General features: G+C 47.9%; 4 protein-coding genes across 4 annotated transcripts; 2 read left to right on the plus strand and 2 right to left on the minus strand.

Annotated features, from left to right (window-relative positions):
• Positions 1-2,097: 2,097 nt before the first annotated feature.
• On the minus strand, positions 2,098-4,542 carry BBK36DRAFT_1201543 (hypothetical protein; the record flags this gene model as incomplete). Its single annotated transcript, XM_024897175.1, has 3 exons — positions 4,486-4,542; positions 3,476-3,683; positions 2,098-3,279 (listed from the first exon to the last, which is right to left on the minus strand). The coding sequence occupies exons 1-3, from the start codon at positions 4,518-4,520 to the stop codon at positions 2,098-2,100; spliced, it is 1,425 nt and encodes a 474-aa protein (XP_024749860.1). The 5' UTR covers positions 4,521-4,542.
• A 4,564-nt stretch (positions 4,543-9,106) lies between these two features.
• On the minus strand, positions 9,107-11,110 carry BBK36DRAFT_1135449 (hypothetical protein). Its single transcript, XM_024892650.1, is given in 7 exon segments — positions 9,107-9,329; positions 9,407-9,420; positions 9,469-9,870; positions 9,938-10,722; positions 10,738-10,878; positions 10,892-10,895; positions 10,911-11,110. The coding sequence occupies 2 exon segments, from the start codon at positions 10,635-10,637 to the stop codon at positions 9,476-9,478; spliced, it is 1,095 nt and encodes a 364-aa protein (XP_024749861.1). The 5' UTR covers positions 10,638-10,722; positions 10,738-10,878; positions 10,892-10,895; positions 10,911-11,110; the 3' UTR covers positions 9,107-9,329; positions 9,407-9,420; positions 9,469-9,475.
• Positions 11,111-12,442: 1,332 nt separating this feature from the next.
• Positions 12,443-14,737, plus strand: BBK36DRAFT_1201555 (hypothetical protein; the record flags this gene model as incomplete). Its single annotated transcript, XM_024897176.1, has 3 exons — positions 12,443-13,451; positions 13,647-14,356; positions 14,411-14,737. The coding sequence occupies 3 exons, from the start codon at positions 12,443-12,445 to the stop codon at positions 14,735-14,737; spliced, it is 2,046 nt and encodes a 681-aa protein (XP_024749862.1).
• A 746-nt stretch (positions 14,738-15,483) lies between these two features.
• On the plus strand, positions 15,484-16,850 carry BBK36DRAFT_1135450 (translationally controlled tumor-associated). Its single transcript, XM_024892651.1, has 6 exons — positions 15,484-15,604; positions 15,746-15,857; positions 16,162-16,299; positions 16,398-16,560; positions 16,642-16,731; positions 16,794-16,850. Exons 1-5 carry the CDS (start codon positions 15,590-15,592, stop codon positions 16,724-16,726), a joined length of 513 nt encoding a protein of 170 aa, XP_024749863.1. The 5' UTR covers positions 15,484-15,589; the 3' UTR covers positions 16,727-16,731; positions 16,794-16,850.
• Positions 16,851-16,890: the final 40 nt, after the last annotated feature.

Genomic DNA, 16,890 nt, shown 5'->3' on the forward strand with positions numbered 1-16,890 from the left:
TCCTCCAAGATCTCCGCCAATCCTCCCCCCCCGCCCCCGCCTACCCTGGAGCTCCCCTTGGACCCTCGCCCGGCCCCCTCAGGGGACCACCGGGCACGCGGAAGGGCCGGCCTGCCAGACTTGGGCTCGCGGCCGCGTTTTAATTTTTCTTAAGTTTAAGTAATTTTTTTATATATTATAAATATAAATATCTTAAACTTTTTTTATAAAGAAATTATATTATATTAATATATATATATATTAATTATAAAAAGCTTATTTTAAGCTTTTATAAAATTAAACTTAAAAAATAAAAACTTAAAATAATATATATTTAATTAATTAAAAGCTAGTATTTAAAGCTTATATTATTTATGTTAATAATAAGTTCGTTTATATTTAAGTATAAGATTTATATAATAAAGCTTTAATTTTATTAAATTAATAAAAAATAATAAATTAAATAAATTTTAAAAAAAGTTTAAAATATTTATAAAGTATTATAATAATATACTTATAAGATATAATAATATAAGTATAATTTCATTTCTTTAAAATTAAACTAAATTTAATTAAAAGTAATATTAAATAGCTTAAATTAATTAAAATTAAAAAATAATTATAATATAAAATTTAATTTTAAATAAAGTATTAAATTTAATTTAATTAATTAATTTGAAAATAAATTATAGGTTATATAATTTTTTATTATATATTATTAAATAAAAGGTTTTTAAAACTTTTTAATAATATAAAAAATATATATAACTTAAATTATTTAATTAAGAAATTATTTATAATTAAATAAAAATTAAATTAATATAAGTTTAAGTTTTTTTAAAATTTACTCTTTTATTACTTATATAATATATATTTATTATTAAGGTTATTATTTATTTTATATTTTATATTATATTTTTTATATTAAAATAAAAGTAATAATAATTATATTATTTATTTAAGATAATTATTTTATTTTTATATATATTATAATTATAATTTACTTATATTAACTATTTATAATAAGAATAAAAACTATTTTTATATTATAATTATATTTATATCTTAAATTTAAATATATTATTATTATAATTATTTTTAATATATAAATATATATAAAAGTTTAATTTTAAATACTTAATTTTAAAATAAATTAAATAAAAATAAATTAAAAAAAGTAAATTATTTATAATATTATTTAATTTCTAAATTATTTATAAAATATTATATTTAACAATTAAATAAATATAAAACTCTAGATTTTAAGTATAAAATTTATTATAAAATATAACTTTTTTATTAAATATTTTTAATTTTATATAGTTTTATATAGATTAACCTTTTATTTATTTTTTTATAATATAAAAAATATTTTTATATATATTTTTTATATATTTCTATTTATATTTTAATATATATTATTTTTATTATAATTATTTTAATTTAAATCTATTTTAATTTTATATTATAAATATGATTTTTAAATTAATATAAAAAGTAAAAATATTTTTAATTAATATATATTTAAATTATTAAAGTTATTTCCTTAAATATATATTTAAATAAATTTATTATTATATAAATATATATAATTAAATTTAAAATTTACTTTTTAAATTATAAATATATTTAATAAAAAAATAAAAATAAGTTTTAATTAAATTTATTATTTATTAATATTTCTTATATTTTAAATTTATTTTATTATTAATAAAGCTTTTTTAATTTTTATCTTTTAATTATAATTAATTTTTTATAATAATATATATATTATAATAAATATTTACTTTAATTATTTTTATATTTAAATTTCTTTAAAAATAAATAAGTAATATATATATATATATATATATATATATATTATTTTAATTTAAGAGTATATAGTAAAATAAAAAGTTAAAAAAACTTATAAATTATATTATTTATTAATATAAATAATTATTAAAATCTTAATAATAATTAATAATATTATTTTACTATTAATATTTATTAATATTTTATTTTATATATATTATATTCTTTTAATACATAAATATAATTTAAAATATTTTATTAATAATAAATCTTTTTATTTATTTTTAAAACTCCTCTTTTAAGTCTTTATTTATAGTCTATATATTAATGCCACTCTCGTGTACCTATAGCGCCAGCTATCCACCCAAGCTCACTAACAAACTCATCAAGGCCTGCCTCAACATGTGTATTCAGTAGATTGGGTCTGTCGGGGATGAGCTTTGGTGAGCCACGATATGCAAAACTCTGTTGAATGAATACGTCCTTTGTTTCCTCCACGTGACGCGGTAAGCTATAGCCCTTGAAGGAAGTCAGGCGCGACTGCGACAGAGGAACAGGAGAAAAGTGTGCTTCATCCTCGTTGCTAGACATGACTTCGTCGTCATCATCTTCATCATCATAAAAGCTCATGGGGACATCTTCGTGATGAGGACTTGTGATGATTTGGTCTGGTTTCGGGACAGTCCATTCGTATCCTGATCCTGTCTCATTCGTCACAGCAGAGATAGGCTGGCTCCCGTCAAGGAGAGGAGGTGGTACGGAGAGCTCCGGTGCTGCTGTCGTTGAGGAGGAATTCGCTTCGGCATTGCGCTTTATAGTCTCGGACGATGAGGATCGCTGAAATGGGGGCGGCGAAAGGACAGTGACAAATGTTTGGCTTTCAGAGACTGCGGAGGCTATAAAGTCCTCATCCTCCTCATCCTGCTCGATAACGTCGTCTGGTATCTTGAGCGGTGGTAATTGAGCACTGTGGCTTGGATAACGTGGAACGTGGCTGTCGTCCCGTAAAATTCGTGATAGCGACCTTGGAGAGATGTCTCTTGACCTAGCACCTTCGCTAAGCGACGATACATGACGACCAGCGCGGACATGTGGCGGAGAGACCGTGATGACGTTGTCATAGGCGGTAAAGGTGGTGTCTTGCGAGGCGGCAGAGGTAGCACGTTGACTGTCAGGAGTCTCCAGTTTGCGTGAAAAGAATCTTCTCCATGACCGTGGAGATGCTGAGCGAGATGACGATAGTGAAGGTTGTGGGGCGGACTGGGACCGCCGTTTGTTTGTGCCTGACGAGAGGGGCGTTGGTGGCAGCGGCTTCATGAACTTGGTCGCCGGGTCCATCGTTCTAAAATTCTCCAGGCGGACAGAGTTCATAGATGCACTTCGGAGGCGTGCCGTGCGTTCGATGGGGACTTGAAGAGTATTGACTGTCTGACCAGGCATGTATGGGCAAGCAGTTGTATAAGGCATCGTAGTATCGAATGTCTCGGTTGACCCATCGACCTCGTACTACAGCGGCGCAAGTTAGACGCGACAATGATGAATTATACGATTATCGATGCAAGACAGGTGAAGAGAGTGGGCAGGCATAGAGAGAAAACTGTGTAAGAGAGAATAGGTTGAAGAACTCATGAGCTGTCCCAAAGACACGAATCCTCGAGGAACGACATAGTGATGATGGAAGGAAGGGGGAGATGCGACTTACATAGTAGAAGTAGGTGTGGCCCATCTTCAGACCACCACTTCTTTTGTGATGGTGTGGGCTCCCATGATCGTACATGATGTTCTGGAATGTGAAGCATCCTCTCCACTGGCCCTGGCCACGTCTACTGTCCCGCTCCATGCTATAGCACATGGTGAAGTTGTCCCAAGAGCCAATGAGGCGCACGGATTGGACAGAGGGCTCCGTCTGACTGTGAGATTAAGGCGTCAGCTTAAGTCCGTTTCAGCGGGCCAGTGATGGGCTGATTCAAAGATTTTCATCTTCGGTCCAGAGGGTATGAGCAAATGCTGATGCATGAGTGCGTGCGTGTATGGGAAAGGGGTAGAGGCTAGCACAAGCCATGAGTGAAGATTCACGTCGTTGAAAACCCCGTCTACCTTGTGTAGACCGCCGGATCCCACCAAGCAAGCCCAGGACTGCCAATGAGAGCAGGGTGCAGACTTGAGGTGTACTGTTAGGACGGCAACGGGGTAATTCATGAGGCGAAGTCTCCGTGTGTCCAATGTGTAGGGCAAGACGGCAGGGTGCGCGGTAAACAAACTTCGATGGGCTCATACCAGTGAGCTAGCAGGGCAATGCAAGGGGGCGGGCAATTCGAGCGGGCTGACGGCCACGCTGATGAGCACTTCACCCGAAGACAAAGGCGAATGAAGGGAGTCCCCGTACCGCACTTCTAAGAAAGCAGGGCCTAGACCGAACAGAGTGAACGGTCGAGAATTCGCAGCGCGGAATCCAGTGAGACACGGGACACAATGAGCCAAAGACAAGAATGAACTGATGACTGGCAATGCGTCTAGAACCGCAGCTGAACCAGGAAGCGAGAGACAATGGGTGGTGGGAAACAGGCGAGGTAGGTAGAGAAGAAGAGGGGAGTGCTCAAAGAAAAAGAAAGGACTTGTTTAAGAATTGGCAGAGGAGGATGAAGAGAGAACGAAGGGCGAGCGGCAGAGGAGAGGAAAGGAAGAGAAAAGAAGAGTCCAGACCACACTCACAACATAAATGTAACGAGGGTTGTTGTCGGGTCCATTGTGTCTGAAAGGCACGAGAGACAACAACTTTAGTATATGCTTTGGGTATACGACCCTTTTGAGTAGCCGATTGGAAGCAGCTCAGGATGGACACGCTCGGTCTCGTATCCGGCGGCTATCTTGCAATGTCTCGCGCTAATGTTGGCTGGCAGAGCAAGTCGAGATGCGAACGTGCGAGTATACTCCGATGCAGTACTCCTTGAACATGAGGTCGGATCAGATTTGAGGGAGAAATTCAAGGCGTGAAACACGGCAGACTGGCTGGCATGTTTGAAGAAGCGCCGAAACAAATAACTTTCGTGAAGTGATTGGTTAATGGGCTTGGTCAAACTCCATGTGCTGTAAGCGCCGCCATCCAGCCGAACACCGGCAAAGTCGTAGTAGATGTGGCAGTGGGAACCGGTTCCTGGACGGTTGGCTGATGTCTGGGTGGTATTGCGGCGTTGGATGGACGGAAGAGTAAGGGGGGCCAGGACCAAGAAGGGAGAGACGGGCGCTTACAACGACAAGAGAGAACGTCGTTAAACGCAATTCTGGGGAGCGACGGGGGGTCGTAAAAGTAGGAGGCAAGATGAAGATTTTTGGGAAAGAAAGTAAGAAAAGCCGCGATCAGCAGGGATCCTGGGCAATAAATCGGACAAGCTGAATTCGGCAAAAGATGTTCCAACGTGGCGATGATGAAATGTTATCGGGCTGCCGCTTCGGAAGACCGGTAGCCAAGATCCAGGGCTTATTCAAGAGGAGCGACGCTGCCACACACGTAGTGATGGGAAACCAGCAAAAGGGCGTGATGCTTCCCAGTTGAGCTGTGGGTGATGGTGACGAAAGGCAGATTCTGGCAGCCCAGAGCTCGGTAATAATGGCACTCGAGCAAGCAGCGTGACGACAGAGGCTGCCAGGGTCCGTCGCCTATACAGAGAGCTGCAATCCGGAGAGGCAGGCTGACTAGCGAGCTGGGACTTGGAGATGGTGCGAGTGATAGTGTTGTACGAACCAGCGATAGTTTGGTTTTTGGCGTGATGCAGACTCCGGGAAGTTGTCTGGAGTTCCGCATCTGAGTAACGGACCTAGTCAACAGGCCGGCTCTCCTCTTGGGATGTGTGTGATAGAGCTTTCTTTAGTCGGAAATCCCGGAGCTGTGCCAATCAGACAAAACAAGAAGCAAAAGAAGGTAGGAAGCACAAGGTACCACCAGCGGCCTCTGCCCTCAAACACCTGGCCCAAATCCTGGAAACATCAGCCCCCGAGATTTCTCTGGCCGGAAGCCGTGGCAATGCCAGACTATGGTTCAGGTTTGAGTTCATCCAGCTCAGCTCAGCCGGGGATGGGCAGCAGCCGCCTGATCCGAATCCCAAGGAAGACGCTTTTGGGGCCAGGGTCCGAGCAGGGGCACGATTTGGCCACGCAGGCACGGAGAGAGGCTGATTGGATGATTGGACGGCATCTGGGTGGGTAGAGGGACCAGAGAGATTGAACGGGGCCGCACTGGAGAATCGGCGGCGCCAATCATAGGCGCGATGCCTCTCGTGGCATCGGTTGCCCCCCATGATGCAAGTCGATGCTATGAGCCACGATGCCCGTTAGCACAAGCGGAAGCCTACATACAAACATGATTGGAGCATGGAAGCGTCCCTCACCTGCACATCGTCCGTCCATGGAAACGATGCTCGACGCTTTGCTGGCAGACTATCCCTCTCCGTTCCTCCATTGACTCCGCTCCTCGAATCCGACTCCAGGCTGAGACCCCGAGAGGGAAAAGGGCAGCGTCCAGCTGAGGTTTGAATAGTGGCTGCAAGGGAGCGTCACCTGTTTCGACCTTGCTAGATGCAACGCCAAGCGCCTAGCCGGGCCGGCGCAGCAAGGATCTCATGCTGTGCTACGGTAGTCTTGAAGGGCGCTGTGATGCAACAACTTCGTACAAGTACATACAGAGGTGCTTTGATGCTTCTGGTGTCCCTCGCTTGGTTCCCGACCGCCTGCTGCTTTGGTCGGGATTTGCCTATCGATTAGGTCGTAGATTCCCACTGAGGTGACCGCCCGAGGCACCGGCAGATTGCATTGGATTTTTAGACTGCAATCTACACAGGACAAGTATTTGTACGACATGCGAAATGCCGGGCTCCCAGCTCTCCCCTGAGTTGACTGATGCGGAGTCCATCTGCGAGGGGATTGTCACGGGCACACGAAGGACCCGAGATCGGTACATCCAGCGGAGCGTCATCGATTCAGAGCGGCCATGCAGTGCGTCCTCAGCAACGATGCCAAGCACAAGGTATACATGATGCCCATCCCATGGGAAATCCATTCGTGGCCGTCCATGTCGCGGCACGCAGAGTGAAGAGCCTTGGCCGGTCTCGCCTTATCCCTGCCTTGGTATTATCTTGTCTCAGCCTCTTTATGCAAAAGACAGGGCAGACCTGGATACTAGCTACCTCTGCTCGTACCGAGTCGAGTCTGAAGATCCAGTACGCCTCTCCGTTGGGTCCGACGCCCCTGTTTCCAGCTCGGATTCCGCTTCGCAGACATCGAGGATCGGGCATTGAGCTCCTTGAAACCCCGCCCACGTGGAATTTTGACTACTACTACTACTGCTACTACTACAAGCTACATTACGCATCTCATGCCGGGTGTTGCAAGCTCGTACCCCATGCTTTAGGGGCTCGGCTGTCTCTTCACCGTGGACATTGATTCTACTGAGAAGCGGAGTCACGAGAGTACAGAGGAGTGCTACGGCTAACGTGCCAATACGCTTGGGCTAGAATATCGCCAGACGGGGTGGAAGACAGAAAGCTACTGGAGACCAGGCTATCCACGTGGCTCAACAACCCGCAGCCCCGACTGCAGGACAAAGACGCAGCGCGAAACCGGTTTGACGCAGCTTCGTGCTTATGTGTAGACTATACTCCATATCTGAGCGGAGGAACAATTTGTCCCTGGATCAGTCGTATTGAGTCGTATGTGGTGCAACCGTTTACGCCTATGATGGTGCACACATGACCCTGCTCTGTACCAGTCTCATGGTGGTACTACCACTTGATCCAACGGCTACTCGCATCAGAGAGCTCTAGATCTTCATGGGCTAGCCTGCCGGAGGGCGGAAAATAAGAAACGGGGCGTAGGAGGGCTTCAGAATCTAGCTCAAACGATCTTAATTGTTGTTCCAAGCAGAGTGTCACCTGTTATGGGGTTCCTACACGAAAGGCCTTGAGTTGCCATCACAAGTCACCCGGAAGACGTTTGATTCGGGCTCGAAGTAGTGCAAGATCACAGGCCACCGTATGGTCCACAAACACTCTTTGCGTCTAGGTTCCAACCTCGGGCCGTTGTACCAACACGATGTAATGGGGCCAACATCTCAGGATGTACGTGTCGCAAGCCATGACGCATGATTGGCTGCTCTGTTGCCAAAATTGCAAAGGGAGACAGAGGAGCATCGACGCAAGCCTTGTCATGAGAAGAGCGTGAGTCCCTGGCTGAGATACAGATCTCATCGGCATCATCGTACTGCTTACGTTTCAGTGAAGCAAATTGAGTATGCGCACCAGTGGAAAACTGACTCAAAGCACCGAGGCGGCGAGACTCTTTGTCCCGAGCTCTATAACGCCCGAAGAGCTGAACGGATGGGAGGAAGACCTTCAAACAGCGTAAGAGAGACAGACCGCTTTGCAGATTCCAAATGCAGTGTGCCACCACCAAGATAAGATGAAATGCAGGTTACCGCTCGGGAGATCCAACGGCACCAATATGGACGCAGGTCTTGACCAACAACCTCTGCGCCCGCACGGCCTCACCGTATGAAGGAGGACAGGTCGCCCGCCCGGGCCCCTGTCCATGCTACTATTCTCAGAGTTACGACCCCATGGTCCTACATAGGCCGGTCATCACCCGCAAGATCGAGGCTGACGCTCTGGAGACGATCTGAGCTTGCGGGGATGGACGGAGGCGGATTGAGTCGAAGACTTCTTCGGATGAATCACTTCAAGAACTAGGGAACAATTTGAGCGAGGTTCGGAGTAATTGTCTGACTGTGAGATTGTTCCCTTTCTCTCCAGACGCTTGAAGTCGGTTATGACAGCGGATTGTTGGTGTTGGTTGTGCGGGCTTATCAGTCCCTCACCAATGCTGCGTATGAAGTCAACCTCGCAACTCGAGACGGCCACATTTGGGTAATACTCCGACACATACAAGGAAATGCTTATGGACATATAATCGTGGTATCCTATGCAGAAACCCGGCGCACCCTCTGATATAAAAAAGGAAAACTACAGACGAATCCTTGCACTTCAGCCTAGATATAGGATATCACGACCCAGCCGCTCCTGTGAAATTGCTCGTACTCTCGTCTACCATTGGCGAGGCCGGCCGTGCGAGTACTTTCTGTAACGAAAAAAAAAAAAAAAAAAAAAGGCCAACTGGTGGTCGTCAAACCCTTCCCTGTAGGTAGGTCATATTATAATTTTACAATTTGGTCCGAATGTTGCGCTCATAAAGATATTGTATTCCCGGTGAAACGGAGAAGCATTAACCACCTCTTCCTCTCCAAGTATCGTCCCATCCCATACCAGAGAACTAAAAGAACACCCCCAGAAGAATATTAGCATTATGTACAAGTTTGGAAAGCCTTTCCCTTCTTTTACCCTCGGCAGGCCCATTAGGTGAGATGTAGTGAATTAGGACATTAGAGTATCAATTTGACGTTGCCGGTTTTGCTGCTGTCATCCAATATGCGTTTCGTCGTGTGTTTATCCATCGAATATTCGATGGACAGTGTAATTATCACCCCTGTCTGAGGAAAGGTGTTTTTGTGTGTCGTATGTGCGTGAGTAAGAGGACAGTATATGAGAGAGAGGTGAGGGAGAAAGGGACGGGGAGAAAGAGTCGAGAAGAGCGTGCGTCTGCAGAAGTAGTTGTGCAGGTTGGCCAAGGACAACCAAAAACAATGCGCCGAGCCCGTTTACTGGGCCTTTTCGGCTTGCTGCTTGTGGTGCAGTCGGTTGGAGCGGTTTCCGTTGTACTTGGTTCCCAGGAGCTGATCCCAGAAGGTGAAGAAGGGCTGTGAGAAGTTGGCCTTGATACCCCAGTTCTGGTGGTGAATGTCGTGGTATTCAGCGTTGTTGCTTGTGATGAGCTGCAAAGGATCCCAAGGGAAGGCATATCCGCAGTGGTCGTCAATGGTCTTGATGGTCGAGAAGGCGAAGAAGCATGTGCCCTGCAGCAGGGTCATGCCCGTGACCTTGAATCCGATGCCGGCGCCTAGGGTATCGAGGAGGAAGCCCTCCAGCGGGTGGTTGTAAAGAGCACCGTAGGCGTAGGGAACATAGAGACGGTGGTGTCGGGAATGGAAAGTTGCTGCAAGAAGAACATGGTCAGCGACGTGCTTATTTCGCAAACGGTAGTTCATTCCAGTGCCACTTACTGTACAACCAGCGGTTGACATGCATCAGTCGGTGAAGAAAGTACTGCCAGGTATCGAGGATGAAGACGGCAACAAAGTACTGCACGGCGGGAATGAAGACGTAGTAGATGGCCTTTGCAAGAGCCATTTCCCACGCGGTGAATGTCGGGGCGGCGCCGGCCGAGTCGGTGGCAGTGACGGGATAGTAGCCACCGGCCAGGACACCGGCGAGCAGCGGATGAGACGACGACATGCTCTTGGAGATGGCGGTAGCGTTGAGCCCGACAAGGCCGAGCAGGCCAGGCAGTGCGCGCTGGGCAAGGCGGATGCGGGTGGCCCAGACGGCGATGTCGTAGTCAGTCTTGCCAATCATCTCCTGCGGCTCGGTTACCGCAAGCGCATACCCCGTGATGACCTGGATGATTTGCTGGATGATGACATCGCGTGCGACCTCGTATCGACTGGCATGGTTTCGCTTGGTGATCTCTTCAGGCGTATGAAGACGGTACTGGGGGAGGAGGTCGAGCGTGTCGATGGCGTGGAAGAATAGCGAGGCGACCCAGTAGACGACGACGGGCAGGACCAGCGACAGCCAGAGGTCGGAGATGAAGGGCAGCAGGTCGGGCTTGGGCTCGAGCGTGTAGGTCGGCAGAGGCGGGAGCGACGAGTCGTAGAGGCTGTGGTTCGCCATGGCGGGAGCCTCAGCGGAGAGGTTTTCCATGGATGCGGCCGATGATGATGATGATGGCGGCTGTTGTGACCATGCAGGTGAAAGAGAGGAAGATGGCAGCTGAGAGAAGCAAGTAGGATGTATGTATGTATGTATTATCGAGTTGACGGCAGGCGGAGCTGTCGGAGCAAACGGCAGACTAATCTCGGCGTTGTTCGGATGGCGCGTGTTAATAAATTGGATAAACCGGACAGGGGGCGAATTTGTTCAGAGTGGGATGACGGCTGATCGCAACAGGGAGGACTGCAAGCGACGGCGACGGCGACGACGACGACAGCAGATCCGAGAAGCGTGAAATGGAAGAGGCAAGAGATTAAAGACGGATTCGAGCAAGAAAAGAAGAGCCGGAGGACGCGGCTCCCGTTATTAAAGGCGCGACTATGGAGGACTCGTGAACTAGAAGAAGGGAAAAGGAGCGTAAGATGACGATGGCACAAGCAAAAGGATTGACCTTGGCAAGCTCAACGACCTGTTAGAGGTGAGATAAGCTTCGAGGGCGGTGGGGAGAAGAAAAAATAAAAGAGCCGGTCAAAGAGTGGCAAATTGTTAGTGGAATAGGGGCGGATCACATACAACTTAGTATCGCGGGCGGAGGCTCGGGCGTCGGATAATTCCCGTGGAGCCAACCCGAACAGTCTAGCGCGAAGAATTTCCCCTGGAGCCAAGAATTGGTTTGGGCGTGTTTTGTCGCGTGTTGGATCAGACCACTTAACACGAGCTGAGAACTACATTGGTGGTACATACCTGGTTGGGAAGATATCGTGATAATGCCGTATCCTGTGGTGTAGTTGGGCGAGCTGCTTATGTCATTGCTCGAGATGCCATCCTGGGCTTGTCGTGGTTGGTCCTCGCAGGACTCAATGTGTGCGATGTAGATCTACCTGTGCTGCAAGCCGTCTCTTGGGATCTGTTGGTGTATTGGTACTACTCAGAGAAGGGGCACAGATGCACTCAAGACATAACTTGAAAGTAGGTAGGGTGTGTTGTTACACTGGTAGATCAGCAAGACGCTCGTCTGAAGGATGTCTAGATAAAAGGAGTGTGATGCAGATGGTTGATCATTGTTGAACTGGTTCCATGACTATTCTTGGCTCTGCTCTGTTCCAGCTGAGCTTCTCTGATGCTGCTGCACTCACATGCGTAGCTAAGGTGGTACGGGGTTGATATCTCAGAGTGCACATCTTCTGCTACCGACATCAGCAACAACACAGGATGGCCTTGTCTTGAAGGTCACCGAGAGGAAGGAGACTGGGCGGACCCAACAAACCACAAAGGAGAGACTGAAGGAAAGAATGTTTGCGCCAGCAGCCCAGTTTGGCCAAGCTATCGAGGATCGAAACATCCGTAGGGTGGAATTATACTCCGTATGCCTCTATAGAGATGGCACAGATAGAAGCAGACAGCGATACCAGGAGCACACCGCAACTACAAGCACATCGCGATCCTAATGCTGGGTGATGCAGTCGCTGAAACAGAGAATCTGCGTGCAGTGGTGCGCGCTGGTGGCAGAATCTCCCCGACAGCTGGCAGGCACTCGCGAAACACCTTCCACAGCTGCCGGCGCTGCCACCGCCTTCGAGGCAGCAGTATTTCATTCTTTCGTTTTCGAAACTTTTCTCCTCTAGAGTTTTCCTCCTTCTCCATCTCTTGCGCGTCGCCCGAGAGCTCTCTCTCCCTCCTCCTCCTCCTCCTCCTCCTCCCTCCACAAGGCAAGTCTGTTCGCGTGCACGTCATCACAGCTTCGCATAACTGACTCCAGCTTTCTACAGAAAGCTCAACAACTCTCTCGACCTACAATGCAGGGCCTCCCCCAGTCTCAAGAGCTTCTCCCCATTGTCAAGCCTCTGCCGAGAAAGGCTCAACTGTATATCGCCGGAGTCCTTCGCAGGCGTCTTCGCGATGTTCGCAGCAGCGAGATAACGCCTCAGATCGAGGTAGACTTCTACGACTCGCTCATCCGCGGCATATTTCGCTTTGTTGGATCAAACCCAGACCTGTATCCGGAAACTCTCGAAGCCTGCACAAAGCTATGCTGGGACACAAAAGCTCTTCATGCCACCAGTTGGCTCGACTGGGATGGCTACTTCACAATGGCATGGCTCATGGTCAGGGCTCAAGCTCTGACCGAGGCCAGCAACTTGCTGCATTGCCTTCCAGCGCCAATGCTGGTGGTCATCATCGCAATGCGGCAGGTTATTCTATATGACCAGGTGGGACTCGACGACCAGAAAGCCGAGTTCCTGAGAAAGTATGACTGCAATCGAAAAGCTGTCACCGCCATACACTTCTTCAGCGAGCACTCTGACGACGATGTTCTCCCCTTGGACCAACCATGGAACGTCTCCCTGGATGCCGAGCATCAGCGAAAGCCAAACCGTGAGATTGGGCAGTCAGCCCCAGCAAACCGCACGCCTAGAAACCTCAACGCTGCTGTCAATCATCAAGGCAGAGAGGCTCCGGCCACGGAGGAGTCTCCTATCCAAAACCTACTTCAACAAAGGATCCAAGCCAGACAAGAAGATGCATCGCGAGCAGCTGCACAAACCAGCCAGCGAGTCGCAACTCCATTCCCATTTGCTACCCCAGCGCAGCGTCCGTTTAAAGCACGATCGGCTTTTATCATGTCACCAGACTCGGTTGCAGCATCATCTTCCACTCGGGTGCGGAATGTGTCACCCAGCTTATTTGTGACGCCGCTGCCGTTTCGATTAACAGCGACGCCTGCGGCCGTGACACCTGCAGCAGTACGGATGCGCTCTCATCCTCCGGCACCTACACCAACATCGGCCGCGGGAGTATTTGTGCGTCCTCCTCCTCTTCCTGCGCATACGCCAGCGACGCCTGCAGGAGTACCTGCTCGTCCTCTTCCTGCTGCCCCTATACCAGCCACGCCTGCTGCAGTACGGATGCGCTCTCCTCCCCCGGCACCTACACCAACATCGGCCGCGGGAGTGTTTGTGCGTCCTCCTCTTCCTGCGCATACGCCAGCGACGCCTGTAGGAGTACCCGTGCGCCCGCCTCCCCCTCCGCCTACACCAGTGTCAGTGCAGCCGAGATCTTCCCCGGTGAGGGAGACAACCAAGCGAGTCACCCGTGCCGAAGTCATGGTGCAGGTGCGGCCTCTCGTGAATCGACTCAAGCATGAGGGCTGGAACGGCAGCATCCAAACGGACATTATGCGAGTACTCACCGACAAGAACGTCAGGGTGCTGCCGTACTTTGCAAAGCAGACACTGCGTATCTGGGCGGAGGCATCGCGCAAGCACACAATCGTCGACTGGCTTGGGCAGGCCAAGGCCGATCTTCATGACTTTGAATGGGTAGAAAGGGATCCTGAGCCCGAGCCCGAGCCGGAACAGCTTGAGCCCGAGCCGGAAGATGAGTCTGAGCCAGAGCCCGAGCCCGAGGCCGAGCCTGAGCCTGAGGCTGAGCCCGAGCCTGTCTCGCGAGCTTTGAGAAACGCGCCATCCACCCTTGACGTCTTGCGTGATCTGGATGCCGGAATTGCAAACATTTCGGAGCCGGAGGTTCGAAATCGGCTTCAGGCCAATCTCCGTTCTCTCAAGACCATCCTTTATTCGGGAGAATTGATCCAAAGGGAGGAGATGCTGCATCGGATCGATCAACACGACCAAATCATCAGAGCGCTGCAGGCCCAGCTGTTAGGCACCCAGCAGACGGCTGTAGATGCCGTGACCGAACCGCCTGTGGTGGAAGAAGAAAGTCTTTTCGTCAGCGACTGCGACTCGGATGAAGAGAAGAAGGTGGCGCCGGCTGTGGCAGACAGAGTTGTCATCGTTATCGACTCAGACGGAGAGGCACCGGAGAGACGGCAGAGGGTGAGGAAAAGGAAGAAGAAGTCTACCAATACCGAGCGAGGGGAAGAAGGTGTCGAGGAGAGGAAAAAGAAGAAAAGGGAGTCGAAAAACGCCAACGGAGAGGAGAATGACGCTGGAGTGGGTGATGTCGAAGAGGGTAGGAGAGGCGGGCGGGAAGCCAAGAGAAGCAAGAAGCAAAAGCCTGGTGAGCGCGTGGCATGGCGGTCCATGCGCGAATCACTCTTGGGAGAGTGTACTGGAGAGGGTTTTTGATGAAGATTGTGCATGCGGAAGTGCGTTATATGGCCTGGCTTCTTGCGGCCCTCTTTCGGTTTTCATTTCCGGTTCTCATTTTCGGTCTGGGGATATTCGAGGGATTTGTGGTTTCATGGCAACGGCGCGCTCCAGCTTGCCCGTTTTAATCTTTTTTGTTTTCGTTACCCGCTTAGTCTTGTTGCTTACATTAATTGCCTCGAGGTATGGCAGGATGGGTGGAAAATGTTAGGTAGAGAGAATTGAAAGTTTGCAACCTGATTCTGATACATGAAAGTATTTGCCGTGAGGTCCTGTCTACTGCAGTATAGCACTCGGGGTCAATGTCAATCTTCTGTGGCTGAGCTCTCTGACTGCTCTGTCCTCTTGCCGCCTTCTATACATGAGCAGTCCTATAGAAGCTTGACACCAAGATTACTCAACCCACCTTACACATTAGTAGCAGCGACATCACCAAAGTACAAAAGCATGAAGTTGAATGCTTCCTCTCTCTTGCGGGGCACGCGTTGTGGCAATCAGCTGCTCTGCTTGGACAAACAAGCTCAAAATCCCCACTTGGGCGAAGAGCCAATGAAGGAAGGAAGAAAAGCAGAACAAGGACATGATCCAAGAAAAGAAAAGGAAAAAAAAAAAAAAAAAAAAAAAAAAAAAAAAAAAAGTCAACAGCCAGCCAATCCCGTGTCTTGCCGCCCACTTTAATCCGCTCCCACCATCGCCAACCGTTTCTTTCCTCTCTTTTCCTCTCCTCTATACAAATCCCCCTCTCCCTGTCCAATCTTTCTACGCTTCCATTTCTCCTCTCCCTATACCGAATCTCGATACTTCTTTCGTTGTAGATTCACAGCCGCAGCCATGATTATTTACAAGGTTCGTCCTGCAATCTCCAGTCCTCAGTCTCCCTATTTTGCTTGTTCTACCATTGTGTGCTCTCTCTTTACCCCGCCATTGGAAGGGACAGGAAAAAAAAAAAAGTTCAAGAGCCATGTCTAACCCCGCAAATGTTGACAGGACATCATCACCGACGACGAGATCATCTCGGACTCGTATGACCTCAAGGAGGTCGACGGCATCGTCTACGAGGCCGACTGCGCCATGATCACCGAGGGCGCCGTCCACGTCGGTGCGTACAAAACACCCTTCCAATATCCCAAGCCACAAACAGAACGTTTCCTCTCGCTTGGGCTTCGTCTCTCTGTCTCTCATCCTGGCGCCTCTCCTTTTTCTGCGGCCCGCTGTCGTCTACTGCGTTGGGCGCATACGGAAGAGAAAAAGGAGAGTGAGAGACGGTTTCAGTGAGAGCAAGAGAGAGATTTTGCTCAGAACAGCTTGAAACCGACAGCGAAAGCGAAAGCGGGACATCGTTCAACCCCCCACAAGTCTTCGTAAAGCACCATCATCTAACTTGCGCTCTTTCTTCTTCACAGACACCGGTGCCAATGCTTCCGCCGAGGAGGCCGACGAGGGTGTTGAGGATGCCGAGGTCAAGGTCAACAACATCGTCCACTCTTTCCGTCTCCAGTCCACCAGCTTCGACAAGAAGGGCTACCTCGCCTACCTCAAGGGTTAGTAGTCTCGCCTCGCCCCTCAAGCGGGAAAACCCAGAATCGCGTATAGAAGGACATGCATGTTTCTGACATCTATCTGCGTTCTCTCTATCTAGGCTACATGAAGGCTGTCAAGGCCGCCCTCCAGGCGAAGGGTGCCGACGCCGAGACCATCACCGCCTTCGAGAAGGGTGCCCAGACCTACGTCAAGGAGAAGCTGCTGCCCAACTTCAAGGACTTTGAGTTCTACACTGGCGAGTCCATGAACCCCGATGGAATGTAAGTTGAAAAGACAAATTCGCGAACGCTTCTATGTGGATGTTCGTTGTGTGTTCATAGACTGATGTGTTCCCGCTCCAGGATCGTCCTCCTCAACTACCGCGAGGATGGTGTCACCCCCTACGTCATTGTCTGGAAGCACGGTCTTACTGAGATGAAGGTCTAAATGCCCCAATCTTCTTTTTCTAAATAAAAATCGCGAGGGGACGAGTGCGGGTGAGAGAAGGAAGTACGAGACAAAGTTACGAGTCCAATCTTTTGCGTTCCACTCGGCGCATGACATATATACCTTTAAAGCCTCATAGCTGGGAGACGCAAGCGGGAGATGAT

The sequence above is a fragment of the Trichoderma citrinoviride genome (assembly GCF_003025115.1).
Source record: "Trichoderma citrinoviride strain TUCIM 6016 unplaced genomic scaffold BBK36scaffold_7, whole genome shotgun sequence".
In the NCBI taxonomy this organism is placed as follows: domain Eukaryota; kingdom Fungi; phylum Ascomycota; class Sordariomycetes; order Hypocreales; family Hypocreaceae; genus Trichoderma; species Trichoderma citrinoviride.